Source organism: Poromitra crassiceps (assembly GCF_964638095.1).
Source record: "Poromitra crassiceps genome assembly, chromosome: 21".
Lineage (NCBI taxonomy): Eukaryota > Metazoa > Chordata > Actinopteri > Beryciformes > Melamphaidae > Poromitra > Poromitra crassiceps.
Genome location: NC_139638.1, coordinates 22,624,228 through 22,641,580, shown reverse-complemented (window position 1 = coordinate 22,641,580; position 17,353 = coordinate 22,624,228). Strand labels below are relative to the sequence as shown.

The 17,353-nt window shown below is 46.4% G+C and overlaps 1 protein-coding gene across 1 annotated transcript in view; it reads left to right on the top strand.

Moving 5' to 3' along the window:
* Window positions 1-17,353, top strand: part of znf462 (zinc finger protein 462) — an 80,223-nt gene that overhangs the window by 29,972 nt on the left and 32,898 nt on the right. Inside the window, exons 2-4 of the mRNA XM_083657704.1 lie at window positions 11,182-11,441; window positions 11,751-17,029; window positions 17,196-17,330. Of these exons, the coding sequence (XP_083513830.1) occupies window positions 11,219-11,441; window positions 11,751-17,029; window positions 17,196-17,330 (5,637 nt within the window). The 5' untranslated portion in view covers window positions 11,182-11,218. The remainder of the gene's footprint in view (window positions 1-11,181; window positions 11,442-11,750; window positions 17,030-17,195; window positions 17,331-17,353) is intronic.

The following is a 17,353-nucleotide window of genomic DNA, read 5'->3' as shown; positions in this document are numbered from 1 at the left end:
CAGATAGATTTCTGTCAGCGGCTCTCCAGTGACAGACAGCCCTGCCTCGCCTTTGAGGAAGAGGATCAGAGATGTGTGTGGGTCCATGTTGTGTGCTGGCTGCTGGCTGAAACACCTAAGCTACGCAGGCAGCTCCTAAAATGGCTGCCCTTGAAGCTCAGCTCAGAGGAGGATGTGAGCAGCTCAGTGAGCAGAGCCCCAGCTGACTTCAGATGAAAGCAGTTACACAACCTCCCCCCCCCCCATTAACTTGCTGTGGCACGGGGACCGCCTGGCTGAAGAGGCGAGGCGGCCTGCACTCGGGGGGCAAGATGGTGGTTGTGTTAGTAGGAGGCTATTTTCCCTCTTCTTCTCCTCCTCGGGCATTCCTCTCCCCTCCTTCTCCTAAAAGGATTCTCTCCATATCCCATGTCAAGGAACCTGGCATTAGAAGACCACTTTGTTCAGAACAGAGATGGAACTGCCAATGTGAGCAGGGTGGGGCCCCTTGGTGGGGCTGTAACCTGACCCTGGACAACAATGGAGCCCCTTGCTGCTCTGGGACACACGCGGGCAGCTTGGGCCCGCTCACATGGAGCTCTCTCTCGGACACACGCGGGCAGCTTGGCCCCCCTCACATGGAGCTCTCTCTGGGACACACGCGGGCAGCTTGGCCCCCCTCAACATGGAGCTCTCTCTGGGACACACGGGCAGCTTGGCCCCCTCAGGCCCTCACATGGAGCTCTCTCTGGGACACACGCGGGCAGCTTGGCCCCCCTCACATGGAGCTCTCTCTGGGACACACGCGGGCAGCTTGGCCCCCTCAGGCCCTCACATGGAGCTCTCTCTGGGACACACGCGGGCAGCTTGGCCCCCCTCACATTGAGCTCTCTCTGGGACACACGCGGGCAGCTTGGCCCCCCTCACATGGAGCTCTCTCTGGGACACACGCGGGCAGCTTGGCCCCCCTCACATGGAGCTCTCTCTGGGACACACGCGGGCAGCTTGGCCCCCTCACATGGAGCTCTCTCTGGGACACACACGGGCAGCTTGGCCCCCTCACATGGAGCTCTCTCTGGGACACACACGGGCAGCTTGGCCCCCTCACATGGAGCTCTCTCTGGGACACACACGGGCAGCTTGGCCCCCTCACATGGAGCTCTCTCTGGGACACACTCGCAGCTTGGCCCCCTCACATGGAGCTCTCTCTGGGACACACAGGCAGCTTTGGCCCCCTCACATGGAGCTCTCTCTGGGACACACACAGGCAGCTTGGCCCCCTCACATGGAGCTCTCTCTGGGACACACTGGCCCCCTCAACATGGAGCTCTCTCTGGGACACACTGGCCCCCTCACATGGAGCTCTCTCTGGGACACACACGGGCAGCTTGGCCCCCTCACATGGAGCTCTCTCTGGGACACACTCGCAGCTTGGCCCGCTCACATGGAGCTCTCTCTGGGACACACGGGCAGCTAGGCCCCCTCACATGGAGCTCTCTCTGGGACACACTCGCAGCTTGGCCCGCACACATGGAGCTCTCTCTGGGACACACTGGCCCCCTCAACATGGAGCTCTCTCTTGGACACACTGGCAGCTTGGCCCCCTCACATGGAGCTCTCTCTGGGACACACTGGCCCCCTCAACATGGAGCTCTCTCTTGGACACACTGGCAGCTTGGCCCCCTCACATGGAGCTCTCTCTGGGACACACTGGCAGCTTGGCCCCCTCACATGGAGCTCTCTCTGGACACACTGGCCCCCTCAACATGGAGCTCTCTCTTGGACACACTGGCAGCTTGGCGCGCTCACATGGAGCTCTCTCTGGGACACACTGGCCCCCTCAACATGGAGCTCTCTCTTGGACACACTGGCAGCTTGGCGCCCTCACATGGAGCTCTCTCTGGGACACACTGGCCCCCTCAACATGGAGCTCTCTCTTGGACACACTGGCAGCTTGGCGCGCTCACATGGAGCTCTCTCTGGGACACACGGGCAGCTTGGCCCACTCACATGGAGCTCTCCGCTGGCCGGCCAGCTGGGTGTGGGACCAACTCTCTCTAGGGCTGCCTATCTTTTGGAAATGTGCAGTACCGGTACCTTGAATTTGATACGGGCACTTTTTCATATCTAATTGTGTAATGCAATAACCTTTTTTACCTGTTGCATTATTTTTATTTTATTCACAAAAGAAGTAACATTTGAACTCTTAATTGTGATAGCAGATCAATATTATGTATTGTGGGCAAAAACAAACGTGGTTCAGCTAGAAGCCATCATCATCGTTTTTGCCCACAATAAATAAGAAGACTATTGATCTGTGAGTGCCAGTGTTGTGTTTGTTTTGATCCCCGCCACAACCATGCACCCGATCCGCTGTTTAAAGGAACTATCCACGGCTTTTGAACCTTATCTCTATCTATCCCAAATCTGGATATACAGTCGTGTGAAACACAACAGTAGTTGTTTTCTATGCTCTCTCTCTCTCTCTGTCTCTGGGGGGAGTGGCTTCAGGATCTGCTCTACTTCCTGGAACCAGTGATGTCACTGGTTCTAGGAGGAGGTAGAGCAGATCTACTTTGGATTTCACTGAAGGTTTCTTATTTGCTAAGTGTATGTCAGTGTGTGCAGAGGCTAGCATAGCAACAATAAGCTAACACCAAGATCTTCAAAATGTTGCTGTTGAAAGCTTCAGATTAGAACATACAGTATAGGATGGATACAAAAGGATTTCAAAGACCTTCAATATCTCCTAGAACAGTGGTTCTCAACTGGTGTAGCCTCAGGACCCACTATTTTCCTTGTCATGAAGTCGCGACCCAAATTTCAGATTTTTTTTTAAACCACTCAAATTTATTGCACAAAAAATAGCGCATTCATTTAATACACAATGCCTTCATGCACTGTTATAAACCTCAAATGAACAAAAAAGTGTAACAGAAGTGCAACTAGGCTAAAAACCAATTGAAATAAGGCAGAATTGAATTACAGGCAAGTCAAAACTGGTCATGCTCAGAAAGTCTTATTTGAACTGTATGAAATATGAAATAAAAGGCAGACTTATCTTGAATTACATGCCTATATGTTTTTAAACAAGTTAATAATAATAATAATAATAATAATAAAACAAGTTAACCTGGTCATAAATCCAGTTTCAATAGTCTGAATTTAACTAATATGAAATAAAAAGGCAGACTTTTTCTTGAATCACAGGCAGGCTATATGCTTTTTAGTTAAACTGGTCATAACGTTTAATTAAACTGGGGCCATGCTAATCCAGTTTCAATCATCTGAATTGAACTAAAATTAAATATGAAATGAAAAGGCAGACTTCTCTTGAATTACAGGCAGAGCATATGCTTCAGCTTGTTAAACAAGTAAAACTGGTCTGGCTAATCCAGTTTCAATAATCTGAATTTAACTCAAATGAAATATGATTTTTTTTTTTTTTTGTTGGGGGCCAATGTCCGCGACCCAATCAAAACGGCCCGCGACCCACCTTTGGGTCGCGACCCACCAGTTGAGAAACGCTGTCCTAGAACACAGTGGAGAACATGGCACCATCCTGACTTTGCCCATAGTTCAGGTCATCGCTCTAAGATGGATGAGGGTGCAAAGAGGTCGCCTGTAAGGGAAGCTACCAAGAGGTCACCAGCAACCTTAAAATAAATAACTGTCCACTCTATGCATGTAACAGTTGTGTGTTCTTCTCTACACTTCTGGGCTGAGGAGTAGCATGTTCAAGATGAAGTCCACTTCTCACTAAACAGGACATCCTTCCAGTCCCAGTTATGCAAGAAGATACAGTTAATCTCCCAACACATGTCTTTTGGCCTGATAAAAGCAGGGTAGAACTTTTTTCAAAAGATGCGTTTCGTTCAGAGCCAAAGGATGGCAGGCTGCATCCGATCACCTGCAGTCTGCCGATGTCCTTGAGAGTAGCAGCAGCACCAGCAGCGTACCAGACAGGGAGGGAGGAGGGATGGGACTCAACGATGGCGGTGTTGTAGAAGAAGTGCACCATCGTTGCTTTTGGCACTTTTGAATTTCTTCAGCTGCTGCCTGATGCAGGAAGTACATCCTCTGCTCTGCTGTGCAGGTCCCAGCTGATGATGGACGCCAGGAAGAGGAAGGACTCCACAGTGTTTGACTGGAGAGAGAGTCACCCAGAGTGACTGCATTCTTCCTGTTTCTTGTCTCTTACCTGCAATATTCGCATAAATACTTGTATCTTGCGTTGTCTTATTGTTTTACTGTCTGTGTGCAAATAAATACAAATAAAATATTCCACAACCATCTCCACTTAACTGCCCGCCACAGCATTCAATTAAATAGAAAATCCCCCAGTCCCCATACTGTTAGATATCAATCTGGGATGTTCAATGCATTCCAAAATGTTGTTGTGATCAAGTGCTGTATTTTGCTGTGTGTGTGTGTGTGTGTGTGTCTGTGTGCGTGCGTGCGTGCGTGTGTGTGTGTGTGTACGTGCGCGTGCGTGCGTGTGTGTGTGTGTGTCGTCCAACATCTACTTCTGCTTCAGTTAGTGATTTCTTATATATTTCCCCAAATGCCTTTTGACAACCTCCAGAGAATAGGCCTGAACTTGTTGCAGTCAGCCATTGGTCCTTCCTTCCTGTAGGGGGCGAGAGTAGTGAGAGTGATGACATTAAGCAATATAATAAGAGCAAGAGAGTGAGTTTGTTCAGGTTGAGAAAGCAAGAGAGAAGAAGACCAGAGCCAGGGTGGACCTGCTGGTAAAGCCTCTGTGTGATGGGAAATACTGTCACACCCTCCTTACTGTGCTGTGCTGTGGGTTTACAATGATGAGTGTAAGTAAGTAATTAAGTCAAGTCAGTAAGTAAGTGTGTAGTCAGTTGACTGCAAAAACTCCTGCTTTAGGTGTCCTGTGAGATGGTTTAGTAGTGATGATGTGAGATAACAGAAGAATGGACCTGTACGAGAACCAAACTAATCATGGAATTGATCAGAAAAGAGGCTATAATGAGCCCAGGGCTCCAAACTCACTTTTTTCACCATCGTCCCTGAACCGTCCCACAATACAATCTAAGCCGTCCCGAAATCAAAGTGGCCGCCCCGAATGTAAAATCTTTGTTTTTTTTCTACATTATTATTAGTTAAAATCATTCAAAGTGACCTTTAACATAAATAAAACATACAAATGATTAGATGTCAATCATCAACTTTTTTATTGAAAATCACCTGTAAAGGGAAATTTCAGTTTCTATTGATCAATCGAATCGATCGATCTGTCCTATCTATCTATCTATATCCATCCATCCATATATCTATCACTGTCTGTCTATCTATCTATCTATCTATCTATCTATCTATCTATCTATCTATCTGTCTGTCTATCTATCTCTCTATCTATCTATATATCTATCTATCAGCCTATCTATCTATCTATCTCTCTCTCTATCTATCTATATATCTATCTATCTAGCCTATCTATCTATCTATCTATATACTGTATCTATCTATCTAGCCTATCTATCTATCTATCTATCTATCTATCTATCTATCTATCTATCTAGCCTATCTATCTATCTATCTATCTATCTATCTATCTATCTACAGTATCTATCTATCTATTAGATATATTATATCTATATATTTATCGTTAAAATAAAGAGAGAGGAAAAAAACGTTACAATTGGTAGAAACCAGTGGTCCGTGTTTAGGATGATGGCCCGTTGTACAGACCACTGAAATGGTATACAACTGCTGCTGGGAGATGATCTGCATCAGGGAAGTTTAACGTTGACTTCACTTGTGTTAATGAACCCAGCGTTCATCAATTAAACGTGGGCTTGCGCAGCTGTGTCTTTTCTGTGGAGTGATCAAAAGTCTCGAGCGCACTAGCATAAACCATCAATTAACGTTAGTCTCGCATATATCCAGACAGACGCATCTCCACGCTTCGTTTGAGCGCTGGTCTCTCGTGACGGTGGAGAAAGTGCACAATTCGTTCACCTTTGTCTCGCAAAGGTAATTAATACATTATTGAGTCATTTAATCAAAACATGTTTGCTCTCATAGCCTCGACGCGCCTCATAGAATGAAGGCTTGCTGTCTCGCGTCGAAGCTAAACTAAAAACAGATAGCCTAGCTAGTAGCTACATTGATGTAGTGAGTGCCCATACGGCTCATGATTGCGTGTGTGTGTGTGCGTGTGTGTGTGTGTGTGTGTGTGTGCGCGCGCGCGCGCGTGTGTGCGTGCGTGCATGCGTGCGCGCGCGCTTGTGTGTGTGTGTATGTGTGTGTGTGTGTGTGTGTGTTTGTGTGCGTGTGCGTGTGTGTGAGTGTGTGAGAGAGAGAGAGAGAGAGAGAGAGAGAGGCAGGGTGGGATTACCTACTGTGGCAATAAAAGTGATTTGGATTCTGTTAAGCAACCAAAATTGCCACAAATAGCCTTTCTTTATTAGGCTACTTGAGACTTTGTTGGTTACTGTATCCAAGTGAAAGTGTGAAATAGTGCTGGGTAATAAATCGATATTATATCAATATCATGAGATGAGATGAGATATCATCTTACATTTTGGATCTCGTGATACGGCAGAAGTCTTAGTGATGTAATTTTCTGACCTCACCACACTGTTCTATTATTTGCCTTTAGCTAATTAGTAATTATATCCAAATTACTGAACTGATGATTATTTATCCAAAAAATCTCATTGTGTAAATATTTTGTGACTAGTGTGTAAAAAAGTCACATTAGCTGGCTTTAGATTTCAAGCCTCAAGGTTCAAAATGGTGAGCGTTAACGACCTATCTAAAAACCAATGTGAACCATCACAGGCTTATGCTATTTATTTAATATGGTTGTTGAGATATAATGACACTATTACAATGCCTTGATGAGCATGCTGTGAAGTGATGGCCATATCATCAGCTTGTGTTTTTCTGCCCAGCTCCAAACTACAAAATTGCCCCAAAGACATATAATAATAATAAAGCCTTCATCTCTCTGTTGACTCATTCAATCTGATTTGAGAGCGGTTGAGACAATGGATCTGACACAATAGTCTGCTGTCAATACTGAGCTGTGGAGCTGCTCTCCAGCTGTTGCTTATCCCAAGGTAATACAAATCAGACCATAATCCCTCCTCAGACCCTCCATTGTTCTTGGACTGATGCTATGAGGGTGGTGGGGGGGGGTGGTGGTGGGGGGGGGGGGGGTCGTCTTAGCATTCTTAGCACCATCAGCATCTGCAGGATTCTGCTGTCTGACCTGCTGTACCGGTTTGCTGATAATTCGCTAAAATTATATTAATCAAAAGCATCTAATGTCTTTGAGATATTTTGAGCAGTAATGCACAATACATTATGGCTATATTTATTACTTCCTCCAAGGAGGTTTATGGGCTACATTAAATTTTGAATTTTCTGGATCTGGATTTGCATATCATAGCAGACTGGACTATAGAGAGGCAAAGTGGAACGTCACTTCCTGCTTCAGCACTGTACCAGATTTTCATCCGCCGTTTATTTTCCCATAGACATTTCGTAAAATGTTTATAAAATAGTTGTACGTCGTCGAACCAAACGGTTCAGCTAACGCTATAATCGGGAGAGACCATAGAACATTTCACTCGGACCAACAAAAAAAAAACATTGAAAAAATATTTTCTTTAAACCTGCATTTTTTTTTTAACGTTTTGGTCCCAGTGAAATGTTATGTGATCTCTCCTGTTTCTAAATATATCTATCTGTACCGTTTGGTTTGAACCAGTACAACTATTTGTATACGCATTACGAAATGTCTATGGGAAAATAAATGGCGGATGAAAATCTCTGGTACAGTGCTGAAGCAGGAAGTAGGCGATCACTTTGCCTCTCTATTGGCCTTGGCAGAGGTCTACACTCTGTGTGCACTTCTCAAACACAAATATTCGTTTTTCATCAATATTTTGCCATCCTTATGTGTGCTCCTCTCAGGTAGACTAGCTTTATATTGACTTTGGTGTGTCAGGCGCTGATGATCAGGTAGACTACCTTTATGTGTCAGGCGCTGATGATCAGGTAGACTACTTGGTGACTAACTTACAGAACTTTTGACTGCCTGAGTCTTTCAAGAAGGCTACTCTTTTGTGGATTCCTCTGAATCTTTCAGACAACAACCTCGGGGCTTTGGGTCGCTCTGAAGCAGAGGTGAAGGAACTGCTCACTATCTGAGATATATACAGGGGTCAATCTGACTCCGCTCATGGTTTTTGTATTATCTGGTCTGCGTGTGGCTCTGACTTTCTGCAGGTATTTGCTGGGGGACAGTATTGATATAGCTTTTCATAAAAAAAAAACTCATCCCCAGGTACAAAGTGACACACCACTTCTCTTGATGTCTCTGCCAAAGACCAGTAGTAGCTTAGTATGCATGACAGAGTGCAGAGTAATCTGCAATAACCAAGCGCTCCCTCTCACCTTACATCCTCTTCATTTTCTTCTTAACGGTCCGACCTGCTTGATCAGCCAATATATGTGATCGTTAAAAGATGCTGAAGGCAAATGTAAAAAAAAAAAAAAAAAAAAACATTAATTCAAACTAGGGATGTCACGATACTAGAATTTCTACTTCGATACCGATACCCAGGAAATTATCGATACTCGATACCATTTTGATACCACAGGAAGGGGGGGATAACGACACATCAAGAGGCATAAAGATAAAGTTAGATAGATGGAAGGACAGACGCACACTTCTCCATAATCTAGGCCTGATCAAACTTTGAACTTAGACAGCAGATTAGCCCTGCTCTATAGCCATCAGAACAGGTTTAGCTTGTTGAAGCAACAGATACCCAAATGATAGTGATTTTTCATTAAAAGAAAGCACTGATGGTATCAAAACTGTTCCAAATGAGTATTGTATCCATTTCAAAATCTTTGTATTGATACTTTCGATACTATCGATACCTGTTGCAAATGAGTATTGTATCCGATTCAAATTTTCAGTGTTGATACTTTTCGATGCTATCGATACTTTTGACAACCCTAATTCAAACTGTACGCTATGCAACTGGCATTTGTTCTTCTCGCCCGCATTTGAAGCTCTGAAGCACAATTGTTGCATGAGTAGTTGCCATATTCACCGGATACACACATATCCATTTAGTATAGGGAGGGGTGGGAGGGGGGTGTCCACTTTAGCCACAGCCCACATGTTGAATTTGAGGATTCCCTGGACATGACCACCACGGTTGTGCTGTAATCATGCTGCAGCAGACTGCACCGCTCTGTAGATGTCTGTTGGCTGTCCTCTCTCTCCACATCTTGCTCCATTTGTGGCAGAGATGCCCTTACCAGGCCCTTGATGCTGCTGGTGGGACTGCTGCTGCAACAACTTGGTCAGTGGAGGAGTGCACTCATGCCTTGTGCAGGAATAGCCATTTGAATACATCCATATTTGAATTTGAAATGCTGGGTGAAGATGAGGCTCTGCAAGGCTAGCAAATGAGGCCGTACTAACAGAAGGCTAGGCTATCCTTTGAGCACACGTGCAATGCTCATGGACATTTTGAAAGTGTCAGGTAGAGACACTGCGGAGCGCGTCATCATTCAGAAACCACGCCCCAAAACGGGAAAAACTCCCCCCCAAATCCTGGCATTCTCTGTTGCACACAAAGATCATATATACGGAAGATGAACACTCCATCTTACTTGCTTGACAGCTAGATCCAATTCTCAATGGCTTCCTTGTTTTGCTTGGGAGTACAAAAAAACTTTAATTGGAGATTTTTTTTTACATTTGTTGTCTGCGCAGCCCACCACACAACAGCTTTTAGCTATGTTTAATTCAAGGAAAATTACGCTGGTGTATGGAAGTGAATGGAGGGCTTTTCCCCCGTGATGGGCGTGGCCTATTTCATGCAGTGTCTCTCTATCTTTTGCTGCTATCTTTCCTTCATCACCATCTCAGCTGACTTCAGTCCTTTCGGATGCTTCTTATTTACAGACGGTAGAGACTCTCCTTCCTTGCTGCAGTATATCCCTGCTGCTCTTCTAGTGTAATTGGCAGCTGGCAGAGTAGAGAGGTTGGGGAGGAGGTGGAGCAGTAACCCTTAGTAGGCCTGGAGCTGCTGCTGGAGCTCAGTTGTGTGTGAGTTGGATCTGGAGCCGCTAACAAGCTTTGATCCGAGTATCAATTGTGTGAACTCCCTTGGCATTGATTCACTTTCTGTCCCAGGTAGCGAACCTCTTCACTGAGCAATGGGCAAAATGGTTCTCTTTTCTTGCCAGTAGTTTATTTACAATCGGCTCTTCAAGTGTGTGACTCCCTGGTTGTCCTGATAACTAGAATAACTAGGGGCTGAAAATGTTCCAAATAGTAACCTGCATATGAATGTCCCTTGGCGTGTTAATAATCCTGTATTTTTTGGAGTCCTCATCATGGTGGATATAATAATATTTGCGACTTCTGCCAGCCAATGTTGCCAATAAATATTCCCGCTTTGGATATGGAGTTCTGCTCTAGGTTAGAATTTTTTGTTTGTTATTTGTAGTGTATGATCTACACTCAGATCTTGGCCTGTGAGTGTGAAAGTGGGATAGTCGTATCAGCAGTTACATCACAGTGGTCATTTTGAAACCTTTTAAGGTCCTGGCGTGATCTTTGAACACACGCTCATGCTTTGAGAGCACTTGGTGTCAGGGTCTCAGTATTCGTTTTTTTATCCACTGGGTTTGTGCACAAACTAGGGTTTGATCCCACCCTTGTCAGTGATGGCAAATACTTATGGATGCAGGACTCCACCATGTAAGTCACAAGTGAAACATGTCTTACAGTGTTACATGATTCAGTACACATGCATACTGAGTAACACAACGTAGTTATGGATCTTATATCATACTGCTACTGTAGGTGACTAATATCATATGATTCTCAAGAATCTCAGAATTACGTTTAAGTTACAAAAGACTTTGATCATCCAAAGTCTCTTGCACAGCTGAGAAGTCTTGTGGCAGGTGCGTAGGTGGAGTAGATGCACTTAGAGGAAGAAGCGACACCCGCACACTGTCTTCACTTGCTCAAAATGGAAATTGAATACGCTTTCGGTACAAGACCTTTTTCAAGTATATGTTTATATACTTGAAAAAGTTACAAAGACTTTAGAATTACCGTAACCGTTTAACCTGGCATGTGCTAATAAGATACCCCCCCCCCCATTTTTTTCTCCCCCTCTGCAGGTTTCCCTGATTTTCCAGGGAGTGCGCCCCCTTCTGAATGATGGAGGTGTTGCAGTGTGATGGGTGTGACTTCCGTGCCGAGTCATATGAAGACCTGAAGACCCACATTGAGGAAGTACACACTGCTTTCCTGCAGCCTGCAGATGCAGATGAGTCTGACTCTTTGAAAGATGAAGATGAAGACGAGGAAGAGGAAGGAGAAGAGGAGGAAGATGAGGACAAGGAAGACACGGATTATACGCCTCCTAAAGTTGGAATGAGTATGGCCACCATATTATTTTAGAGATTAGAGTTTGTTGAGGTTTGGAAAATAATTTTTTTTTTCTGTTTCAAAGAATTCTTCAGACTACGATGTTCACATTATAATTGACTGATTATTACATTACATTACATTAACAAAATTAATCTATTTAGATTTGGAGCTACCATTTGCTATGTCAATAAGTACAATCTAAATAATTTCACAAAGTTGTTATTTTTTGTCTTATATTGTACAAAGAATATGACAGGTTTCATGCTGTTATACTATTTTCCAGCGAAATCCTCACATATTTTCTCTTCCTTTTTAGGCCCCAAATCCACTGACGTTTCCTCCCAACCGTTACAAAGAGAGCGAGAGGAGAGAGCCGAATCCCCGTTTTACCAGTGCAAGTTCTGTGTCCGTTACTTCAGATCCAAGTCCCTTTTGAGAAACCACACCAAAAAGGTGCACAGTGTTGCTGAGGAAGATTCTGATGCAAGTAACTCCTCAGAGACATCTAAACATCCCAGCTACACCATCATAACGCACAACGACCATTCAAAAGTGTATTCCTGTCAGTATTGCACATACAAGTCTCCACGAAGAGCAAGGATAGTGAAACACCAAATAATGTATCATAACAAAGTTCCTTCAGAAGGCACGGGAGATCCTTCAGAATTTGCAGAAACCGGAGAGGAATCTGATTCAACCAGCGGATTGCCCAAGGGAACACTTTCCTGTGAATGGTGTGACTATCAGACTGACGAGAAGGACAGCTTGACTACTCATGTAGTGAAGGAGCACAATGACAAGGTGAAGATTGTCTCCAATGCTGAGGAGCTGGAAGGGGAGGCAAGCTCTCCCAAACCAGATTCCCCGTCCTCTTCCAGAAGCCCACCGACATCAAAGATAACTTCCAGTGATGTAAGTGGAAATGAGGGGTCCACAGGGGAAGCACCAGAAGACACGTTGGGGAAATCAGCTGCTGCGATCTCATCCTTTCCATATGCACAGATCAATGCAGTAACACCAAACAGTACCGGTTCCTCCATTTTGTCAAAGAGGTTTGCTGCGTCTGATGTTTCCAATGCTGATGGCAGCTTACTCAACGAAGAAGACTCTAGGAGCAGCTTGGAAGATGATGACGAAGAGGATATAGATGATGCCAACTATACTGGCACCATGTCAGCTGATGCAAGTCAACTTTTAAGTGATGAAGATAACAAATTACTGGAGACTAAAGGGATACCATTCAGGAAGTACATGAACCGCTTTCAGTGCCCCTTCTGCTCGTTCCTTACCATGCATCGGCGGAGCATCTCGCGCCACATCGAGAACATTCACCTTTCTGGTAAAACCACAGTGTTCAAATGTGACAAATGTCCATTCATTTGCACCAGCCCTCTCAAACTAGGCACACACAAACAGAGCCACGGCTCCTCAGACTTGGACACCATGGACCTAACGAGCGATAGTCCAGAAGCCCAGAATGACACTGCTGCAGAACCAGTGAATGGGGGTAATAATGTAGGTTCCAAAGTCAATGGGAAAAAGTCAACCAGCACAGTCAACGACCAGCAGAACCCTCACCGCTGCACACTCTGCAGCTTCTCCACCACCACACTGAAAGGCCTGAGGGTTCACCAGCAGCATAAGCACTCCTACTGTGATGACCTACAGCCCACCGGCTTTGAAAGCCCACCGACTGACCAGCCGGACTCTGAGGTGGACGCCTCTCCGGCTTTTCTGCAAAAAACCCAGACCTCCATTCTAGGACTTGCCAGCAAAAAGCCCTTGGTGACGGGAAAAAGAGCCAGGAAGTCAATTAATGACTTGCCTTTGGATTTATCCTCGGTTAAGAAGAGAACGAGAATTGATGAAATTGCCAGCAACCTTCAGAGTAAGATAAGCCAAAGCCAACAGGACATGATCATCAATCTGGACGAAATGGACGAGGAAGAAATGGGAGAACATCACGCTAGCATTGATCGAGAGGGCAACAACCACGATGGTACAAACACCATCTTCACTTACAACACACAGCAACATGTAAGAGAGTTGACCATATCGCACGAAGGAGGTAGGATAGGGAAAAGGAAAAGTAACCCCAAGTCAAAACCTAGGAACATTCCTATTGCACTGACTCTCTCGGATGACAGTGAAAATATCTCCGCTGACCATAATGACCTCCAAGACCAGAGTAACCAAGACAGTAGGGACACTTTCCAGGAGCATGCAGAATATTCAGAGGAACCGGGCGCTGCACGTTTCTATTGTAAACACTGTGATTACCACAACAAGTCAGCCCGTAGTGTCAGCACCCATTACCAGCGAATGCACCCTTACATCAAGTTCAGCTTTAAGTACATCCTGGATCCTGAGGACCAGAGCGCTGTCTTCCGGTGTCTGGAGTGCTACATTGAATACACAAATTACAACGATCTACACCAACACTACATGGACCACCACCCTGAAGCAAGCAATGTGCTCAACTTTAACCAGCCCAATCTGGTCTACATGTGCCGCTTCTGTTCATACACAAGCCCCAATGTCAGGAGCCTGATGCCCCATTACCAAAGAATGCATCCCACAGTCAAAATCAACAATGCCATGATCTTCTCCAGCTATGTGGTGGACCAATCCCATAAGACTGGTGAATCACAAACACTGAGGGAAATATTGAACTCTGGCCCCAAGAATTTCAATTCGGCCACCTCCACCCCCAGATCCTCCTCCAGCCCAGCGCTGAAACCAACCTCCAAGACCCCCGAAGCCAGTGCTGAGACAGAGGCTCTGAAAGAAGCCATGGCTGGTAATGTTGTGGTCTATGACTGCGACGTCTGTTCCTTTGCTAGCCCCAACATGCACTCTGTTTTGGTCCACTATCAGAAGAAGCACCCCGAGCAAAAGGCGTCTTATTTCCGCATCCAGAAAACCATGAAGGTCCTCTCAGTGGACCGGTCGCAACCTGCTGCCACCAACTCTTCCTTTAACCTCAGTATCGCCACACCAACATCTACAAAGTCGTCGAGTGCGTCGGTGTTTGGATCCGACGAGGAGATCTTCTACTGTAAGCACTGCGTGTACAGCAACAGGTCTGTGGTCGGTGTATTGGTCCATTATCAAAAGAGACACCCGGAAGTCAAAGTGACGGCGAAATACATCAAGCATGGTGCCCCCACCCCTGCGTTGATGAAGTTAATGGACGAATTGCAAATCGCAGCTCCCAAACAGTTTCTGAAGCAGTTTCACAATAACGGATACGACGGATCGCATAACTCAAGTCCTAAAGCTGGAAATGGAGAGAAAGGCGAGGCGGAGATGCTGTTCTTTTGTCAGCACTGTGATTATGGCAACCGTACTGTAAAAGGAGTGCTTATTCATTACCAGAAGAAGCATCGGGACACCAAGGCCAACGCTGACCTTGTACGCCGCCACACCGCCGTTGTCCGGAGTCAACGCGAGCGCGCTCAGATGGTTCAGTCTGGCGGCAGTGTCTCGACTGCCGTGGCGCCAGCAGCCCCTCCCGACCCGGAGAACTCCGAAACTCTCCGTTCGCTAAAGTGCAGACACTGTTCCTACACGTCCCCCTATGTCTACGCCCTGAAGAAACATCTGAAGAAAGAGCACCCTACTGTGAAGGCCACGGCCATGACCATATTACACTGGGCCTACCAAGATGGCGTCTTGGAGGCTGGCTACCACTGTGAGTGGTGCATCTACTCCCACGCGGAGCCCCAGGGCCTGCTGCTCCATTACCAAAGACGCCATCCAGAGCACAATGTAGATTATACCTACATGGCCAGCAAGCTATGGGCCGGGCCGGAGACTACCCAGCAAGGGGGCAACATGGACACTAAGCATTACCGGTGCAGAGACTGTGCCTTTGAGGCCTGTACCATATGGGATATCACCAGTCACTACCAAGCAGTCCACCCCTGGGCCATCAAAGGGGACGAGTCTGTACTTTTGGATATCATCAAAGGGAATAGGTCACCTGAGAAGGTCCACCAGTTGATGGCCAACGAACACGCAGCTTTCAATTACCAGGCTATTGAAGACGACGGCGCATTGGTCATTGCTACCCCGCCACCAGAAAGCAACACCTATCATTCCCACCCACGTCTTTCCATCTCCAACAATCCATATCAGTGTACTGTGTGTCTGTCAGAGTACAACAGTCTCCACGGCCTCCTCACTCACTATGGCAAGAAGCACCCGGGCATGAAAGTAAAAGCTGCAGATTTTGCACAGGAGGCCGACATCAACCCCAGTTCTGTTTACAAGTGTCGTCACTGTCCGTATGTGAACTCTCGCATCCACGGGGTCCTGACTCACTATCAGAAACGGCATCCGTTAGTGAAAGTCACCGCGGAAGACTTTGCGGACGATATAGAGCAAATTCCCGACTTAAGTGAAGGAGACGACAAGTGCAAAACTCAAAGGCAGGGCTATGGTGCGTACAGATGCAAAATCTGCCCGTACACACATGGGACGATGGAAAAACTCAAAATCCATTACGAACGATATCACAATCAACCAGCTTCCGATATATTCACTCCGACTTTCATCAGTTTCGCCGCCAGCATTGAACCAGAGCCAGTAGCCGAATGCAGCGCCAGTAGTATATTATCGAGTGCTCCGGAACCAGAAGTCCGGCGGGAGGTCAGCGAATTCGAACTTGCCCTCGCCCAGTTCCCCATCAATAAGACGGAGAAACACGCCGTCTTCAAGTGTCAACTCTGCAAGTACTTTTGCTCCACCAGGAAGGGCATCGCCCGCCACTACCGCATCAAGCACAATAACGTGCGTGCTCAGCCCGAGGGTAAAAACAACGTCTTCAAGTGTGCTCTGTGCGCGTACACCAACCCTATACGCAAAGGCCTGGCGGCGCACTACCAGAAGCGCCACGACATCGACGCCTATTACACCCACTGTTTGGCCGCTTCCAAGATGATGACCGATAAGCCTCCCAAAGTGATGGCGGCACCCCCGCCGCCATCGGAAGGAGACTCCTCGGAAATGAGCGAAGACCTACGTTTGGCCGTGGAGAGGCGAAAGTGTTCTCTTTGCAGCTTCCAGGCCTTCAGCAGGAAAAGCATCGTCTCGCACTACATTAAACGCCACCCAGGTGTCTTCCCCAAGAAGCAGCAGGCTAGCAAGCTCAGCCGCTACTTCACCATTATCTATGCCAAAGAACAAGAGAAGAGCACTGCTGTCAGCGGAACGGTGGAGGACGACAAGGAGGAGTTGGAGGTTGAGCTTGAGCCTGGGCAGGACCGCATGCTCGAATGGCTGCCGTTCAAGTGTCTCAAATGCTTCCGGCTGTCCTTCGGCACGGTCGAGCTGCTTTCTATGCACTACAATGACCACCACAGCCACGAACTGAAGAGAGACTTTGTGGTGTCGCCCGGTCCGGGGGAGGACGGTTCAGAGTTCTACCAGTGTTCCCACTGTGAGCTGAGGTTCCTGGCTCTCCCGGTGCTGGCCAAGCATCTGATGAACCACAACGAGGAGTTTGAGAAGAGGGCCATGAGGCAGGAGAGGAGGAGGCAGCTTCTCAGCAAACAGAAGGCCACAGAACTACCAGAGACCAAGCCTGAGAAGGTAAATACAGATGACATTTCATAGAATGACTTCTCAGAAACTTAAAAATGTTAAATAATCTAAAAGAAAAATAAACATCATGTTCAATGCTCCTACACTTCTTGAAAGGAGGTAACAATTAGTCAAGTATATAACATGTTTGTGTCAATTCCCTTTCTGTTAACAGGAGAACCCTGCAAATAACGCCCCCATAGGATACAGGTGTAACTTCTGTGTGGAGGTGCACCCCACCCTCCGAGCCATCTGCAACCACCTTAGGAAGCACGTCCAGTACGGAGAGGTCAAAGAGGGACATGTCAAGGTAAGCAGAGTACACATGTTTTA